Source organism: Callithrix jacchus, chromosome 8, assembly GCF_049354715.1.
Source record: "Callithrix jacchus isolate 240 chromosome 8, calJac240_pri, whole genome shotgun sequence".
Classification (NCBI taxonomy): Eukaryota; Metazoa; Chordata; class Mammalia; order Primates; family Cebidae; genus Callithrix; species Callithrix jacchus.
Window position 1 is genome coordinate 128,935,241 of NC_133509.1, and position 17,435 is coordinate 128,952,675.

Below are 17,435 nucleotides of genomic sequence, written 5' to 3' on the forward strand. Positions count from 1 at the left end.
GGTGGTGCATGCCTGTAATCCCAGGTACTTGGGAGGCTGAGGCAGGAGAATCACTTGAATCCAGGAGGCAGAGGTTGCAGAGAGCCAAGATTATGCTACTGCACTCCAGCCTGGGTGACAGAGCAAGACTCTATCTCCAAAAAAAAAAAAAAAAAAGTATTAATAGAAGTGGGGGAAGGTTGCAGGGAGGGCTCAGGGCAGAGAAGGTTCTGAAGGGTGCACAGGGCAGAGGACAGGCTCCTTTGCCCTATCAATGCCCATCAGCTGAGCCTAACAGGCAGGCCCCCAGACACACAGCAGCCAGTTCCTGAGGGCTTTTGTGTGTCAGGGCCCAGGTTTACCAGGCTGCCAGGCAACTTAGTGTCACCTCTCCTGCCTGCCAGTAAAACTGACCCTTCTAACATGGTTATTGATTCCTGAATCCTGGGGCTTATAAGCCCTCCAGGTGGCCTTCCTGGTCACTCAGGGTTTGGCCTTCACACCTGTGTCAATTTACTTCCTCCACCATCACTCTAAGGCCTCTCCCTGGGAGCTGGCTGAGCTCATTCCTGCACATCTGGCTATCTAGAACTCCTGGTTCCAAACTGCAGTTTTGGCCCCTCTGGCTGCTGGGGAGTGGAACCTCTGCCTACTTCCCAGGGGCTCACCATGTCGGGGAGCAAACCATGCATACCCAGTGCTGTGAGTGGCTCCAGTCATGGAGGAGCAAGGATGAGTTCTGATTGGAAGAATCTGGGAAGGCTTCCTGGAGGAGGGAGCAATAGCATGGGCCTTGAAGAATCAGAAGCTTTCAAGTCATTCAATTCAAGCATTGCTCTCAAGTGGCATTCAAGCATTCCACAGTGCTTGCCCTGACTTCAGCCACACAGTGCAAAATGAAGCACATCTTTCTTTACCATGAGGACTTATTACTATCTGAAGAGTTTTTCTGGACTATAGGAGAAAGTCATGGTATCCCTCACTAATAAACACTGACCCTGCTTCAGATGAACTAACAGCCCTGCTCAGAAAGCACGACACCCATCCTCTTCACTTCTCCCTGTCCCGGCCAAACCACCAAGCCCTATATTCCATTGCCAAGTATCCTGTTACCGGGAACGGACGTCACAGTAACATGTCTTCCTAGCCACATCTAGAAGGTTTTGTTCATTTTTGTTCTGCCTTTTATTTGAACTAAACCTGGCTTGGGAGGAAGAAAAGAAAACTTCTGATTTCCCCCAATCAACCAACCAACCAACTAGGTCAGGGCCACGTAAATTAATCAGGACAAGCACTGGAGTCAAACCCCCCAGTGACCTTCGCCTTCTCCAGAAATTCCACTTCCCAAAATGAAACAGCGGTAGAGGGGGTCATCCCTTCTTCTGGCTCCCAACCTGGGAGTCAGCTGGCTCAGACAGTGGAGGGGAGGCCAGCGTGGATCCACTCACAGACTGTTCTTTTGGTTTCCAGACAGGGTTGCTACAGTTGTGATTGGAGGTGAGTCTGTGGGGAAGGGGCTCAAGTAATCACCTGCTCCTAGGGAGGTGGACCTGGGGAGCAGCCGGCCTTGTCCGTGCCAAGGCTCCCTTCGCGGGGGTGGTCAGGGGAGGAGGTGGGATGAGGGGCTGCGTGTGAAACAAGGAACTAGAAATAACGGTGCTGGAAGCAGGGAGTCTGGAGACTGGGAGCTGGAATGTGTGCGGGCAGGGCGTGGTGGCAGCCGGGCAGGGGCCATTTCCCCTTGGCAGAACATTCACTGAATGACCCTGGGCATGTCTTTGGACTCCTCTGAGCTCCTGTTCTCTCCAGGGAAAGGGTTGGTAATGCCCATTCAGGGCCATCATCAGGATTGCATAGGGTGAACCAATAGAGATTGAACACAGTAGACAGGAGAGAGATGCCGGGGCTCAGCTCCCCGTGGCTTCCGATGTGCTCTGTGGCAACACCATGGAGGCCTAGAGCTGCCTCTTTGAGCTGTTCTGAATGTGCCTCTTACATAATCTCCAGGGCAAGATCTGTTCCTCTAATGAGATTTGCTCCCCAAATGAAGAAAGCAAAGATGAGAAACTTGCAAACCACTCCCCTGTTCCAGCGATTGGCTAAGGCTGACACTGAGGTCGGGAGGTCAAGTGACTTTCCCAAGGACAGTCCTGCTGCCTATCAGAGCTTGGCCCAGAGCCCCGTGCCCAGGGACCCCACTAGCTTTTCCTCTACTTTTCCCACCTGGCTGTGCTTCGCTCGAGTCGTGCCTACTGGCTGTGCCCATAGTCTCTCCCAAGCTCAGAGTTCACCTCTTTCTCCAGATTCCCTGAGGTCCCCAAGCCTGACCCAGTGTATGTGTGTGGGAGTTCCTTCTGGAGACTGGGAGCTGGAATGTGTGCGGGCAGGGCATGGTGGCAGCCGGGCAGGGGCCATTTCCCCTTGGCAGAAGAGGAGCGACCCAGCTCCTCTTCCCCACAGCCACGGTGGTGCAGGCTGTGCCTGTGGTGCTCAGTGCCAGGGGCTTCACTGGGGCGGGAATGGCCAAGAACTCCCTAGCAGCCAAGATGATGTCTGCAGTGGCCATCGACGACGGGGCAGAGTTGCCTCAGGCAGCCTGGTGGCTACGCTGCAGTCACTGGGTAAGCATCCTGGCAGGGCTTGCTGGTGAGGGCGATGAGGAGGGCAAGAGCCTCCCAGGCCCAGTCCTGAGTCAACCCCATGGGCCGCAATCTCTCTGTTCCTCTGTCTCTCTCTACCATTCTCTCAGGATTTCTCTGGTGAGCTAACAGCCCTGCGGGAGATGGGGACGGAGGGAAAGAGCCCTGGCCAGGAACAGCGGGCTCAGGACCACTCATCCTGAAGCAGACTTGCTGGGTTACCTGGGTGTCTCCTCCCCTCTGGGGTGCAGCCTCCTTCCCTGAAGAGCGAGGCTGCTTCCAGCTCTGGAATTTACCACAAGCGTTCATGCCTGCAGCAGCCTTGCCCAGAACAACCCCCCGAGGATGCTGGGAAACACGAGGGGAACTGGGTGGGGTTTCTGGGCCTCAGGCCCTCCTGAGGGTCACTGGAGTCTCTTCCCCCACAGTCCTGTCCCATAGAGCTTCCGTGACAGGCATGCCCCACTGTGTTTACCCTCTCCTTCCCAGGAGCAACTGGGCTCTCCAGGTTGACCAGCTAATCCTGGGCTCCACTGGGTCTGCCGTGGCGGCTGGCTTTGTGGACTTCTTCTAGCTCCCTGCCCTCGCCCTGCAGCGAAGAGAACCGTGCCAGGAGAGAAGGTGCCCAGCCATCCTGACCCAGTGAGGAGCCAACTATAGCAAATACACCTGGGGTGAAATATACCAAATTCTGCACCCCCAGAGGAAAATAAGAAAAAAAGATGGATTGTTGCAAGCCTTCCCAGAAGCTTTTCCTCTCGCTGGCTGTGGGGCAGGCCCAGCGTGATACTTGGGGTGGGGAAGGGGCATGTTAGGGCTCAATTGTCTTTCCCCACACTGTCATCACAAAGACTTGGGATGTGATGAACCGAAATGAATCTAAATTTGAAGACAAGCTGTCCCCTGCCCTGCTGCTGACTCCGTATGTAACCCTGGCAGGTCGCCTCCTCTCCGAGTCTGTTTACCCCTCTCTAAATGGGCAGTTGAACTAAATGGCCTTCAAGATCCCAGCCAGGGTTTGTGTTTGGCTCAGTTCCCATGAGGACTCGTGAGCAGGGAAAGTGGTGGGGGAAGTGAGGGGTGGTGGTGGGGTGCAAATGGTCTGTTTTTAGCCACTTACCCCAAAGCCAGAGCCTCACATCTTTGCACATGTACCCCGCCCCCACCCTCTGCAAATCCAGTGGCTGTTTCCTGAGTGGTTGGCTTAGGCTCAGATATGTCACTGACCCGTCTCAACATCAATGTCCTGAGTCGACCCAGACTCCACTGCCCTGACCCTGGCCCTTTTCCCCCAATAGCCAATAGGAAACTTTAATTTGTCAGGGCACTGACCTTTCTTCCTTAGGTTCCTGGTCCTGAAATGTCCTTCCCGAACCAGAACAAAGCCTCGTAGACACTTCTCATTGCTGCAATGTGTTCTGCCCCAGAGTAAAAGGAATTCGTTCATACGTTGTTTTGCTGCTCCTTTCCCCACCGTCTATGAACACGTGCTGTGGTCCATGCACGAGGCTGGACCCCAAGGAAGAGAAAGGGCACAGCTCGGTCTTTGCCTAGGCAGCCCTCACGATGAGCTGAAGGGATGCACAGGCAGATGACCATGGGCACTGACCTCCAATAAGTGCTATGCCAGGGGCCAGCCCATGCCTCTGGGGGCCAGAGGCATGTCAAGGAAGGGGAGTGTGGATTTCATCCTGAGGACTTTGGAGAGGCACTAAAGGGTTTTCAACTGTGCAGTGATTATAGATGCTGCAACCCTGTGCACCCCACCCTAGGTTTCCAAAGAGAAGCAAAACTGTGAGTCTAGTGCTACAGACATTTCAAAAACATTCATCACTCATCCACGTCTCTTAACTCGGTCCATGAAGCATGGTTTCTATCCAGCCGTAGGAATTAACCTTCTCAGGGTGTTCTTTCAGTATGTGATTCTTTTCCCCTACCTTCCCCTTTCTTTGATGCCTTGGGGAATCTGAAAAAAGCTGTGAAACTTCTCCCCACAAAATGTACACATTCCCCAAATAATTCCCTCGATGTTAGGGCATTCATTAGAACATTTGAAGACCCTCACTGAAGTGAAAGGTAAAACCCCCTGCATTAACTAGAAATCCGAGCCCTTCCGAAAGGAAAGCAGGTCTGACCTGGGTTTGGGAGGATGGATGATCCTGCATCCCAGCTGAAGCCCAGTAAACAGTCCTGCAAGGCAGGTCACCTCGGAGCATTTATTATTCTAGGTGTGGGTGGTGACCTCCTCTCTTGTCCCCCCTCATGAAGGTGAGGCCTTCCAGTTCCCAGAGGGCCTGTTTCCATTCTGGCAGCCAGCTCCTCACCCCCACCTCGGTTGCGTGGCTCTCACCTGATTCTTTACCTCTGACCCCTCAGCTTGGCCTTTGTGGCAGGCCGAATTCTAAGAATGGTGCCCAATGACCTCCCTGGCATAATCCCCTCCTCTCTGCGAGCTGGTGAAGCTTCTGAACATGTTGAGCTATCACTCCTGTGATTTTGGTACGTGAATGGCAAAAAGGAGATTATCAGCCGGGCAAGGTAGCTCATGCCTGCAATCTCTGCACTTTGGGAGATCAGAGGGATCCCTTGAGCCCAGGCTGGTCTCAAACATGATGAAACTCCCATCACTACAAAACAAACAAACAAAAAAAACCCCACAAACATTTAGCCAGGCATGGTGGTCCACACCTGTTGTCCCAGTTACTCAGAAGGCAGACGTGGGAGAATCACTTGAGCCAGGAGGTTGAGGCTGCAGTGAGCCATAATTGTGCCACTACACTCCAGCCTGGGCAAAGGGGAGTTTCAGGAGCAGCAGATGATGCACGTGCCTTGGCACAGGGAACCTAAAATGCATGGGAGCAGAAGGACAGCTGGGGGTCATCTAGACCAGACGTGCCTCCCCGTAAAACCTCCATGCTTAGGAGTTCCCTCCTGCCTCCGACAGTCTCCATCAGAGGTCCCCTTTCTCTTGATGGCTTGTTGGAGCTACTGCCTTCCATCCACGCTGCCATGGAAGGGCCCAATTAATATCCCTCTCCAGTTCTCTCACTGAGCAGCTGGGACTTACTTCCTCCTGGGACACCTTTCCCTTTGCCTCCCTCCTCCTCTGTCAGACTTCCATTCACCTTTCAAGGCCCAGACCTTTTGCCTCCTCTTCCAGGAAGTCTGCCCAGATATGAGAGCAGATCCCTACCTTTTCTGACTCCTCCCATACTAGCTGGAGTCTGTCACTGCACTGAACATAACGGTCTGCGTCACTTTTGTTCAGGTAAGTGCCCAGTTTCTCCTGACAGTGTAGTCTCCTGGGGCTCCGTGTGGACCCCTCCCATCCACTCTAACACCCATCACATGAATGAAGACTGGAGTCTTTAGGTGACTGATAGAGTTTGGATGTTTGTCTCCTCCAAGACTCATGTTAAAATGTGATTGCAGTGTTGGAAGTGGGGCCTAGTGTTTGGGTCATAGAGGTGGATTCCTTGTGAATGACTTGGTGCCCTCCCCACAGTTAGGAGCAAGTTTTCATTCTATTTGTTCACAAGAGACCTAGCTGCTTAGAATAGCCTGGCATCTCTCTTGCTTCCTCTCGCCACGTGACATGCCTGCTCCTCCTTCCCCTTCTGCAATTGTAAGCTTCCCAAGGCTCTCACCAGAAGTAAATGCCGGCACCATGCTTCATGTACAGTCTGCAGAACTGTGGGCCAAATAGGCTGCTTTTCTTTCTTTCTTTTTTTTTTTAGGTGGAGTCTCACACGGTCACCCCAGCTGGAGTGCACTGGCACCATCTTGACTCACTGCAACCTTCACCTCCTGGGTTCAAGTGATTCTCCTGCCTCAGTCCTATGAGTAGCTAGGATTACAGGTGCCCGCCACCATGCCTGCCTAATTGTTTTGTATTTTTAGTAGAGATGGGGTTTCACTATGTTGGCCCATCTGGTCTCCAATTCCTGACTTCGTGATCTGCCCGCCTCAGCCTCCCAAAGTGTTGGGATTACAGGTGTGAGCCACTGTGCCTGGCCTCTTTTCTTTATAAATTACCCAGTTTCAGGTATTCCTTTATTGCAATTCAAAACCGACTAACACAGCGAGGGTGTGGTCAGGGCTCCAGGTCTTCATGCATGAACTCAGCCTCTCCTTCGATCTTCCAGACACAGTTTGGTGACCATTCCTGACTCAGCCTCCTCCCCTCAAAGTGCTCAGAGCCCGAATGTAACACTTGGCACTATCTTTTTCTGCTGGCTTGCTTGTCAGCCTCTGACAAGACTTTGAGGTTGGGCAAGGGAAGGCTGTGTCTTGCTCATTCTGGTTGTCTAGTGTCATTATTGAAGAACAGAGGGCTCTGTGGTCAGTGGCTCCTGAAGTGCCCTGGCTACCCCTCACCCACTCCCAGCAGGAACCTGTGACAGTGCCAACATTGAATAAGGGGGAAATTGAGGCCCACAGAAGGCCCATGAATGGCCCTGGGTAATACAGCCCATCCTTGTAAGGCTGAGACCAACCAAAGCCTTCTGCTTACCAATGCAGTGCAAGGTTAAGCCCTCCCTCTACCCCTCCATGGCAAGGCAGGCTGGGAGGTGCAGAGAACTGGCAACCTCCAGCTCAGAACTCCAGACAGAGCTGCAAGAAGCAAACACAGTGAGGCGCATCTGCATGTGACCTTTATTCCTCATGTTTCTCTGACTTGAATGGGGGTTTTGGAGGTTCACCTTGGGGTACATTTTCTCTTGCCTCATCTCCTTCAGCCTTGGGTTGAGCCTTGGGTTCAGTTGCGGGTCTGCTTCCCCCCAAGCAGGCCCCCATCACTGACCCAACAGAGGCCAGGAGGACATTGGATGATGTGGAGAGTCCGGCTGCCCCTGGGGAGGAGACAGAATGAATGAGCACAGGGGATGGGCAGTGACCCAGAAATCCTGCCCAGATCCCCCCTTCACGTCCTGAAAACCCCACGCCTTGCTTTGGGTAGAGTCTGCTAGAGGCAGCTAAAAGACAAGTCAGGGGTGAATTCATGGAAACTGAGAAGCAGAAAGTCATCCACAGACAGACCCCAAGAGCTACAGTGTGCTCACTTTACACAGGAGGCTACTGAGGCCCAGAGAGGGCAGGGGACCTTGCCCAGGTCACCCAGGTGAAAGAGCCCAGGCATCACTTTCGGCCTAGGTTCCTTTCCTCTTCTCCCTACCCAGCACCCCATCACCTCTCTACTCCCACCCCAAACCTCACTCAGAAGGAGCCAGAAGAGGGGACAGTGAGGGAGAGACTGAAGATCCAGGAAGCTGAGGGTCACAGAACTGCAGGGTGAGGAGAAGGCCTCCCTCGGGCTGAGCCTCAGGCTGTATCTTTTCCCAGCTCTGGTGGTCTGTCCGGGACACTTACCCACCGACTGCAGAGTAGCCACCAGGCTCCCTGCAGAAATCCCACCCCCGTTGGCGATGGCTGCTGCGGACATCATCTTGGCTGCTATGGAGGATGCGGCGATTCCTGCCCCAGTGAAGCCCATGGCACTGAGCACCACGGGCACAGCCCCCACTGCCAGGGCTGTGGGGAGAGAGAAGCTGGGTGGGCTGGGTGGAGAGATGGGCTCAGGAGAAGGGAACTCTCCCCTTAGTAATTCCTTGACAGTTTCTGGGGACTGTCAGCTTTAGCAACAGGGAGATGGCAGCTTCGGGATCTCATGGTGAAGAAGAGGTGGTGAGTGTGGAGCCAGGCGAGGCAAAGATGTCATAGGAAGACCAGGCCTAGCCCTGGTTTGTCTCTAACTTGGTGTGTGATGCAGGGAAAGTCAATACCATTCACTGGGTCTCAAGTGTGTGTGTGTCCCCGAACAGAAATGTGAAAAGAGCCATGTGGACTTGAGCTGCAAATCCTCTTTCTTTCTTTTCTTTTTTTTTTTTTTTTGAGACTGAGTTTTGCTCTTGTTACCCAGGCTGGAGTGCAAGGGCGCGATCTCGGCTCACCGCAACCTCCGCCTCCTGGGTTCAGGCAATTCTCCTGCCTCAGCCTCCTGAGTAGCTGGGATTACAGGCACACGCCACCATGCCCAGCTAATTTTTTGTATTTTTAGCAGAGATGGGGTTTCACCATGTTGACCAGGATCCACCCGCCTCGGCCTCCCAATGCAAATGCTCTTTCAAACGAAATCTTCCATCTACGCTTATTCTATATAAGGACTAGAGGAGAAGCTGGGGCTGGAATGGGAGTGAGCTTTTCCCTGGAGTATCTTGCTGCTTCTCTCCCCTGTGGTTCACTCAGGCAGCTTCGGGAGTGGAGGGTGAGGGGGTGAGAGCCAGCTCAGCGCGTCATCTCTGCGGCCTCCCAGCACCCCCGACCATGCTAGGTGAGGGCCCAGAGACAGAAGCGATCGATCCAGGTAACTTACCTCCACCCACTGCAGCAGCAGCTGCCTGTTCTACAGAGAGAGTGCCAGGGGAAGGCAGAGGGGAGAGGGGAGAAGGAAGACGGAGAGAAGAAAAGGGAAGGAGAAGGAGGGAGTCAGTAGTCAGCTGGTTAATGGAATCAGGGAGCGAAGCTATTTCCCGTCCCTTCCTGGGCTGGGGTCGGGAAGGCCTGCTCCGCTCCCAGCCCGCCCGCCCCCCGGGGAAGCAAGACTCACTCATCATGGTGAGGCCGCCTGGGTTCCAACTCCGCCCAGGAAATGACAGCCTTCTTGGGTTGTTTCTTTCCCCTCCATCCAACAGGGATGCGCCCGCACTCCTTGCCTCGCAAGACGCAGGCCCCGCCCTCCCCACACCGCGCTCGCCCGGGCGCCGCCCCCGCTCCCCGGCTCGCCCGCCCCGGCTCGGCAGATCTACCGAAGAGAACAGCGCGGGAAGGAACCCAGAAGCCGTAGCCCGTGGGCCGTGCTCCCAAATTACTGCCACACCGCCCCCGACTCCAACCCACCAATAACAAAGCTGCAAAAAAAAAAAAAAAAAAAAATCCCCAAACCAAAAAACAAAAACAACACAACAATAACGAACAAGATACAAGGAGAAAAGCGGTGTTTAATTTCACCTTCAGAGAGACACTAACGTAATACATTCTGGCACCTTTCCTTCCAGCCTGAATATGTAAACACCCCCTCCACCACCTGCCAAGCTCCCGTCACACTCCGCTTTGCAGGTTACTCACTTAGCTAATCAACCATTTAGATTTACCCAGGCTGTTTAACATTCCTCAGCAAGATTTTTAAAAAGTCAAGTTTATTAAGGTGTATGTCATCTACACAAGTTAAAATTCACCACTTTAGTGTACACTTCTAGGGGTCTGGGTGACTTTGACAGCTCTGATACAGACCATTTTTTTTACGTGCCCGGCCCCTCCTCCACCAAATTCTCTCAGGGTCTTTTCGAGTCACTCCGTCCCCGCTCCTGGCAACCATCCCATCCCCGCACATTTGCCTTTCCCAGAACTTTAACATGATACTGAACTGTCATTAAATATTCCATCCCCGTGGATTCAATGTATCAGGCCCCCTTTTAAGGGGTTAAAGTCTTTCTAATTTTTGCTCTGATGAGTTATCTTAGCATGAAGCACTACCATTATGAGGTACAAGTGTTTTCTGTATATTCCTAGAGGTGGAACTGCTGGGTCAGAAACTATGCATTTTTTTAATAGCACCTAATACCTATGTTGTTATGTTGACGTCCAAAAATATTGGCATCCGTTTACATTTTCCCAGAAGTTTGTAGGAGGATCTATTTTTTCTGCTCCTCACTAACAATTAGCTTTGTCGTTAAGAAAAGAAACAACAGCAAAAATCTTTGTTGATTTAATATGTGACTTCTTTTAATATACATTTCCCTTTACTACTAGTGAGACTGAACTATTTTTAAGTTTATTAGCCTCATGTACTCGTTATTTTGTGAGTTATCTTCTCAGATTCTTGGACCTCTGTTCTACTGAAGTATTTTTTTTCTGATTGATATATAGGAATTAATGATATATTAATTATCTTCATTCTTATAGATGTTGCAGATTTTTATTTCTAGTTCATCCCTGCTTTTTTGGTGTTTTTTTTTTTTTTCGTAGAAAAGTGTTTAATAGTTATGCAAACTTGCCAATAACTTTATTATTTTTGCCTTTAGAAAAGGCCGTTTCTGCTAGCTATTCAGTACACTGTCACTTGTATTTTCTTTAGGTTCTTCTGGGGGTTTGCTATTTAAGATTTACTTTAATCCATCTGGAATTTAGATTGGTACATATAGTGCTTTACGTATTTATAAATGTCTTAGCCAATTGTTCCACGACTGTTATTAAATCAAATCGTTGAATTGATATCCCCTCCTTATATTCAAAACTCACTGGCTGGTATATATACCAGTATATCTGTTTGGATATTTTCTGTTCTGTTCCAAAAGCTATCTCTTTTGGCAACAATAGAACACTGTTTCAATCTTATCAACTTTTTATTTGATTTAAAATCCGGCTGTGCACAGCAGTATCAGAATTGTTAATCCAGGGCTACACATTTTTTGTGAAGATTAAAAATACTTCGTAATGCTTTCTACTATCCTGAAATGGAATTCATAGATAACATCATCTATTATAGTTGCACACAAGGCATTGCCCAAACAGAAGAGAAATAAAATTATTTGTAATAAAATAGTGTATATTTCAATATGTACATGGTCAAGCACTATTACATCAGAAGGTACAATGAAAGAATGAGTTGTTTGCACCCATATAAGTTTCAATTTAAGATGATACAATATTCAACGGTAAATACTTAATGCCTTTCTTTTTTTTCTTGAAATGGAGTCTTGCTCTGTCAGGCTGGAGTGCAGCGGCGCCATCTTGGCTCACTGAAACTTCCGCCTCCTGGGTTCGAGCGATTCTTCTGCCTCAGCCTCCCGAGTAGCTGGGATTACAGGTGCGCGCCACCATGCCCAACTAACTTTTGTGTTTTTAGTAGAGACAGAATTTCACCATGTTGGTCAGGCTGGTTTCGAGCCCCTGACCTCGTGATCCACCTGTATCAGCCTCCCAAAGTACTGGGATTACAAGTGTGAGCCATTGCGCCCAACCAATGCTTATTTTTTTTTATATTTGATGTTTTAAAACAAGGACTTAAGAAACATCCATATATTTATATACATATATCTACATCTGATCACCATGAATGGGACAGCTGCAAATCCAGCATTGCTACCAGTGATATGATTTTCTGAAATGGTGAATAACTCTTGGTAAAGTTTGGAACAAATTATGATTTCTCCCTTATCTGCAAGATAACAACATTCCTAAAAATTCAATCTGTATTAAAACTATGCCAACAATACCTAAAACATGGTTAAGTTCTAGGCCGAAATAATTATGAGCATTTTTCTTGTACAAAGAGACCTCTGACATTTAACAGGGTCACTTTTAGTTATGCAGGATTGTCTTACCTATTTCAGGATGTCAGGCCCCTGTCCCAAGAACTAAATACCAGCCTCCCCCGCCAATTGCTGACTACTAAAAGCACACCATCAAATTTCCAAAATGCTCCCTAGGGGGCAGTACCATCCTGTTAAAAACTACTGCCTTGGCCTGCTGCCTTTGTATTAATAGTTGAAAACTACTGTCTGCTAAAAACTACTGCCTTAGTTAAAAACCTAGAAATGCTTCTAATTATTAATGGAGAAAATAAAACAAAATAAAACCAATGGCATCAATATTTTTGGCATTAGTTTTAGGATTAATTTGTACATAGTGAGTATTTAACTTGTGTATAAGAACTTGGCATATGTGACGGATTAGTTAAAATTCCAATTTTAATGATGTACTTCCATAAGAGACTAATCTTATGATTATAAAGTTGAAAGGCATTCTACTTTAAAAACAATTTTATCAACAAACATTGTTTAAGAAAACTTAACATTCAAAATTATCTGTTTTATTAGATTTATAAAATTCATCTGTGTTCATGGGAAGCCTTTGCTTGTTAGAGACATATGAAGCATTTAAGGAGAAAATTGACAATGTTTAGATATTTATATACGCACATACACACAAAAGGAATTTCGATTATGTTAATATACACGTAACCTAAACTATTTAGGAGAATTTGCTCAACCAAATTGTAAAAATCTCCTTAGCTTTATAAATAGAATATTAGGATTTTAATTAAAGCTAAGAACTTAAGGATTACTAGATTTTTAGATTTATTTCAGTAAATTGAATACTGATCTAAAAACCCAAACAGCCGTTAGTGTTTATCAAAGCTGCTTTCAAGAATAACCCAAAACTCGAGGGTGTGCCAGCTGGCTTCTTTCTTTCTTTCTTTTTTTTTTTGGAGACAGAATTTCATTCTGGTGCCCCTGCCCAGAGTGAAGTGCAGTGGCCCTATCTTGGCTCACTGCAACCTTCGTCTCCCAGGTTCATGTGATCCTCCTGTCTCACCCTCCTGAGTAACTGGGATTATAGGCATGAGCCATCATGCCCAGCTTGTTTTTATATTTTTAATAGAGATGAGGTTTCACCATGTTGGCCAGGCTGGTCTTGAACTCCTAACCTCGAGTAATCTGCCTGCCTCACCCTCCCAAAGTACTGAGACTACAGGCATGAGCCACCATGCCCGGCCACCAGCTGCCTTCTAACACACCCTGAGTAGTGCGAACTGGACCTTTTCTGACTTCCTGAAATATGCAACTAAAGATCATAAGCCTCAAGCAGACGCAAACAAAGCACTTAAACCAAAAAGAAAACATTATTAATTACTCAAGCACAATAAAAGTAAGAATCTCTGCTCAACAAAAGGCACCATGACAAGAATAAAAAGTCAAGCCACACAGTAGGAGAAAATACTTGCCATGCCCGTAACTGACGAAGAATTGATATTCAGAATATATCAATATCACCTTGATACCAACCTGACAAAGGCATTAAAAAATAACTACAGAAAAATATCTCTTACAAAAATACATGCAAATATCCTGAACAAAATACTAGCCAATCAAATCTACAAATATATAAAAGTGATTTATGTCATGACCTCATAAGGTTCATATAAGGTGAGTTCAACATTTGAAAATCAATTAATTTACCACATATACAGAAGAAGGGAATATATTGTATGGGTAATCAATATACGTTTTGATTAAAAATGCTGAGCAATTTAGGAATAAAGGAAACTTCCTCAACCTTCTAAAGCTTTCTGTAGAAAAAAACAACAAATATCATGCTTAGTGCTGCTGTACTGAATGTGTTCTACTTTAGATTGGAGCCACTTTGATTTAATATCATGATGGGAGTCTTAACAAGTGTAATGAAGAAGGGAAGAAAGAAGAAAAGGAAGACATCAAGATTGGAAACATGGCCGGGTGCGGTGGCTCAAGCCTGTAATCCCAGCACTTTGGGAGGCCGAGGCGGGTGGATCACGAGGTCAAGAGATCGAGACTATCCTGGTCAACATGGTGAAACCCCGTCTCTACTAAAGATACAAAAAAAAAAAAAAAATTAGCTGGGCATTGTGGCGCGCGCCTGTAATCCCAGCTACTCGGGAGGCTGAGGCAGGAGAATTGCCTGAACCCAGGAGGCAGAGGTTGCAGTGAGCTGAGATCGCGCCATTGCACTCCAGCCTGGGTAAGGAGAGCGAAACTCCGTCTCAAAAAAAAAAAAAAAGAAAGATGCAAAACTTACTTTATTCACGTACAACATTGTTTACCTACAAAGTACTAAGGAATCTACAAACACCTGCTAGACCTAAGTGAAGCAAACATCAACTGCGTTTATAAATATCAGCCACACAAGTTAAAGTGAAACTATAGCATCCGGCTGTTTTCAAATGACACAGTAGCATCCAAACTGAAACATTTAGGAATAAATTATGAAAACACATGCAGGACGTATAGACTGAAACTACAAAATATTGCTGAAATTCAAGCGGACTTTGTTCTGTTGCCAGGCTGGAGTGCAGGGGCACAATCTTGGCTCACTGCAACCTCTGCCTCCCAGGTTCAAGCAATTCTCCTGCCTCAGCCTCCTGAGTAGCTGGGACTACAGGCACCTGCCACCACCCCCAGCTAATTTTTGTATTTTTAGTAGAGATGGGAGTTTCACCATGTTGGCCAGGATGGTCTCGATCTCTTGACCTTGTGATCTGCCTGCCTCGGCCTCCCAAAGAGCTGGGATTACAGGCATGCGACACGGCACCTGGCCGAGACTGAATTTTAAGATATATTAAGTTGCTAATACATTACAAACTGGTCTACAGATTCAAGGCAATCTCAATAGAAATTCCAGCAGGCTTTTATGTAATTTTCTTTTTTGTGAAATTGGCATGATGTTTCTAAAATATATATGGAAATGCAAAGGGCATAGAATACCCATTTAAAAAAATTTTTTTAGACAGAGTCTCACTCTGTCAACCAGGCTGGAGATGGTCTGGATCTCCTGACCTCATGATCCACCCACTTCGGCCTCCCAAAGTGCTGGGATTACAGGCGTGAGCCATTGTGCCTGGCCTCCATTTTTTACTGAAAAGAATAAAGTTGGAAGATTAATAATGGAGTACTTAATTTCAAGACAGTATAAAGCTACATAATTAAGACTGTGCGATGTTGGCATGAGGTTAGGCAGAGAGATTAATGGGACGGAATAGAAATCCCGTAAGTAAACCTAAACATATATGGTCAATTGAGTTTCCACAAAGGAACTAAGGTAATTCAATAGGGGTGGGTAGTTGTTTCAACTGATGCTGGAATTACTGAAGACCCACGTGGCAGGCTAAACAATTAGCCCAAAGAGAGTCGTAATTCCTGGAACCTGTTAATGTTACCTGTATTCATCTGCTCTCACCATGCTAATAAAGTCATACCTCAGGCTGTGTAATTTCTAAAGAAAAAGAGGTTTAATGGACTCACAGTTCCACATGGCTGGGGAGGCCACAATCATGGCAGAAGGTGAAGAAGGAGCAAAAGCATGCCTTACATGGCAGCAGTCAAGAGAGGGTGCACGGGGGAACTGCCCCTTCTAAAACCATCAGCTCTCGAGACTTACTATCATGAGAACAGCAAGGGAAAATATTCACCGTGATTCAATTACCTCCCACTGGCTTTCTCCCATGACATGTGGGGATCATGGGAGCTACTGTTCAAGATGAGATTTGGGTGCAAACACAGCCAAACCATATCATTACCTTGTATGCAAAAGAATATTTGCAAATGTGATTAAGGATCTTGAGACTACGAGATATCCTGGATTATCTGTATGGAACCTAAATTCAATCACAAGTATCATTATAAGAGGGAAGCAGAGGAATATTTGACACATAGAAGAGAAGAAGTCAATGTGACTGTGTGGGCTGAGATTGTAGTGATGTAGCCACAAGCGAGGGATTGCTGGCAGCCGCTAGATGCCGGAAGAGGCAAGAAAAGGATTCTTCCCTAGAGCTTCCAGAGGCACCTTAAGTGCTGACACCTTAAGTGTGGTCCAGTGATAGTGGCTTCAGACTTCTGGTCTCCGGAACTGTGAGAGAATAGATTTCTGTTGTTTTAAACTACGGGTTTACATTAATTTGTTATACTATGCGCAGGAAATTATATAACCCAAATGGAAAACAATGAACCTCTACCTTTACCTCATACTGTGCGTATATTTGATAAAGGACTTGTACAGAATGCCTGCAGCACAATATGAAAAAGACAAACCCATCCAATTTAAAAAGGGGCAAAAGCTTTGAGCAAATGTGTCACAAAGCAAAATATGAGTAGACAGTAAATACACAAGAAGGACTCTCAACGTGTTTAGTCATTTGGGAAATGTAAAGCAATGCCACAGTGGAGTACCCTTCACACCCGCTAGAATGGCTAAAATTTAAAAGGCTCGCTACACCAAGTGTTGGCAAGTATATGGAGCAACTATCACATCTTCCTGTTGTGAATTTAAAATGGTACTGCCACTTTGGAAAACTGTTGGCTGTTCTTATAGTTAAAGATATTCCTATCCATTAATTACCCTCCTCGGCATTTACACAAGAGCAATGAAAACGTGTCCACACAAAGACTTGTACACAATGTTCAAAACAGCTTTGTTCATTAGCAAGGGAATTATACATGCAATACATATTCATTAGAACATTTAGAAAACATAAATATGCAAAGTGAAAAAAATCAAAGCTCTTGGTTTCCTAACACTAACCCTGTTGATGTTTATGGTGCAGAGCTTTTAGAGTCTCCCCCCATTTTGCCTGCATTTAATGTAGTCGTTAGGTTGGCCTCTAGCGGAGTTGCCCTGCACCCCTCTGAAAATTCCCTTGGGCCAATCTTCCAGCTTCCAGTGAGGCCGGGCACGGGGGCTCATGCCTGTAATCACAGCACTTCGGGAGGCGGAGGCAGGAGGATCAAGAGGTCAAGCGATTGAGACCATGCTGGCTAACACGGTGAAACCCCATCTCTAATAAAAATACAAAAAATTAGCCAGGCGTGGTGGCACACACCTGTAGTCACAGCTTCTCAGGATGCTGAGGCAGGAGAATCTTTGAACCCAGGAGGCGGAGGTTGCAGTGAGCAGAGATCATGCCACTCTGCACTCCAGCTTGGCCACAGAGTGAGAGACTCTGTCTGAAAAAAAAAAAAAAAATACAGTGAATGGATTTGCCTGGGAATGTGCCATCCTTCATGAGACACAGCAGGGCCTGGGCAGCAGGCCAAGAATGCTGGGATCGAGGGTCCCTGTCCTGTCTGTCTCTGCCAGCTCTGCAGACCTCCTACAGCCAATCTGGCTGGGCCCACCGCAGGTGAGTTGCATTCTGAGGGCTGGAGTTTGAGAGAATGCGCGTCTTGCTTTGAAGTGCCCTCTCGTGGCAATATTTCAAACTGCAAGCGCAGTTGCTAGTGGGCT

At 47.6% G+C, this 17,435-nt stretch overlaps 1 protein-coding gene and 1 long non-coding RNA gene across 2 annotated transcripts; one reads left to right on the forward strand and one right to left on the reverse strand.

The window, feature by feature from the left end:
• Positions 1–1,338: 1,338 nt before the first annotated feature.
• LOC144576554 (uncharacterized) lies at positions 1,339–3,513 on the forward strand. Its single transcript, XR_013521495.1, has 2 exons — positions 1,339–1,476; positions 2,729–3,513. It is a non-coding gene; the product is annotated as an uncharacterized LOC144576554 (long non-coding RNA).
• A 3,742-nt stretch (positions 3,514–7,255) lies between these two features.
• On the reverse strand, positions 7,256–9,252 carry IFI27L2 (interferon alpha inducible protein 27 like 2). The gene is made up of 4 exons (XM_002754243.7): positions 9,226–9,252; positions 8,992–9,021; positions 7,989–8,150; positions 7,256–7,471 (listed from the first exon to the last, which is right to left on the reverse strand). Exons 1-4 carry the CDS (start codon positions 9,230–9,232, stop codon positions 7,275–7,277), a joined length of 396 nt encoding a protein of 131 aa, XP_002754289.1. The 5' UTR covers positions 9,233–9,252; the 3' UTR covers positions 7,256–7,274.
• Between the last annotated feature and the right edge of the window lie 8,183 nt (positions 9,253–17,435).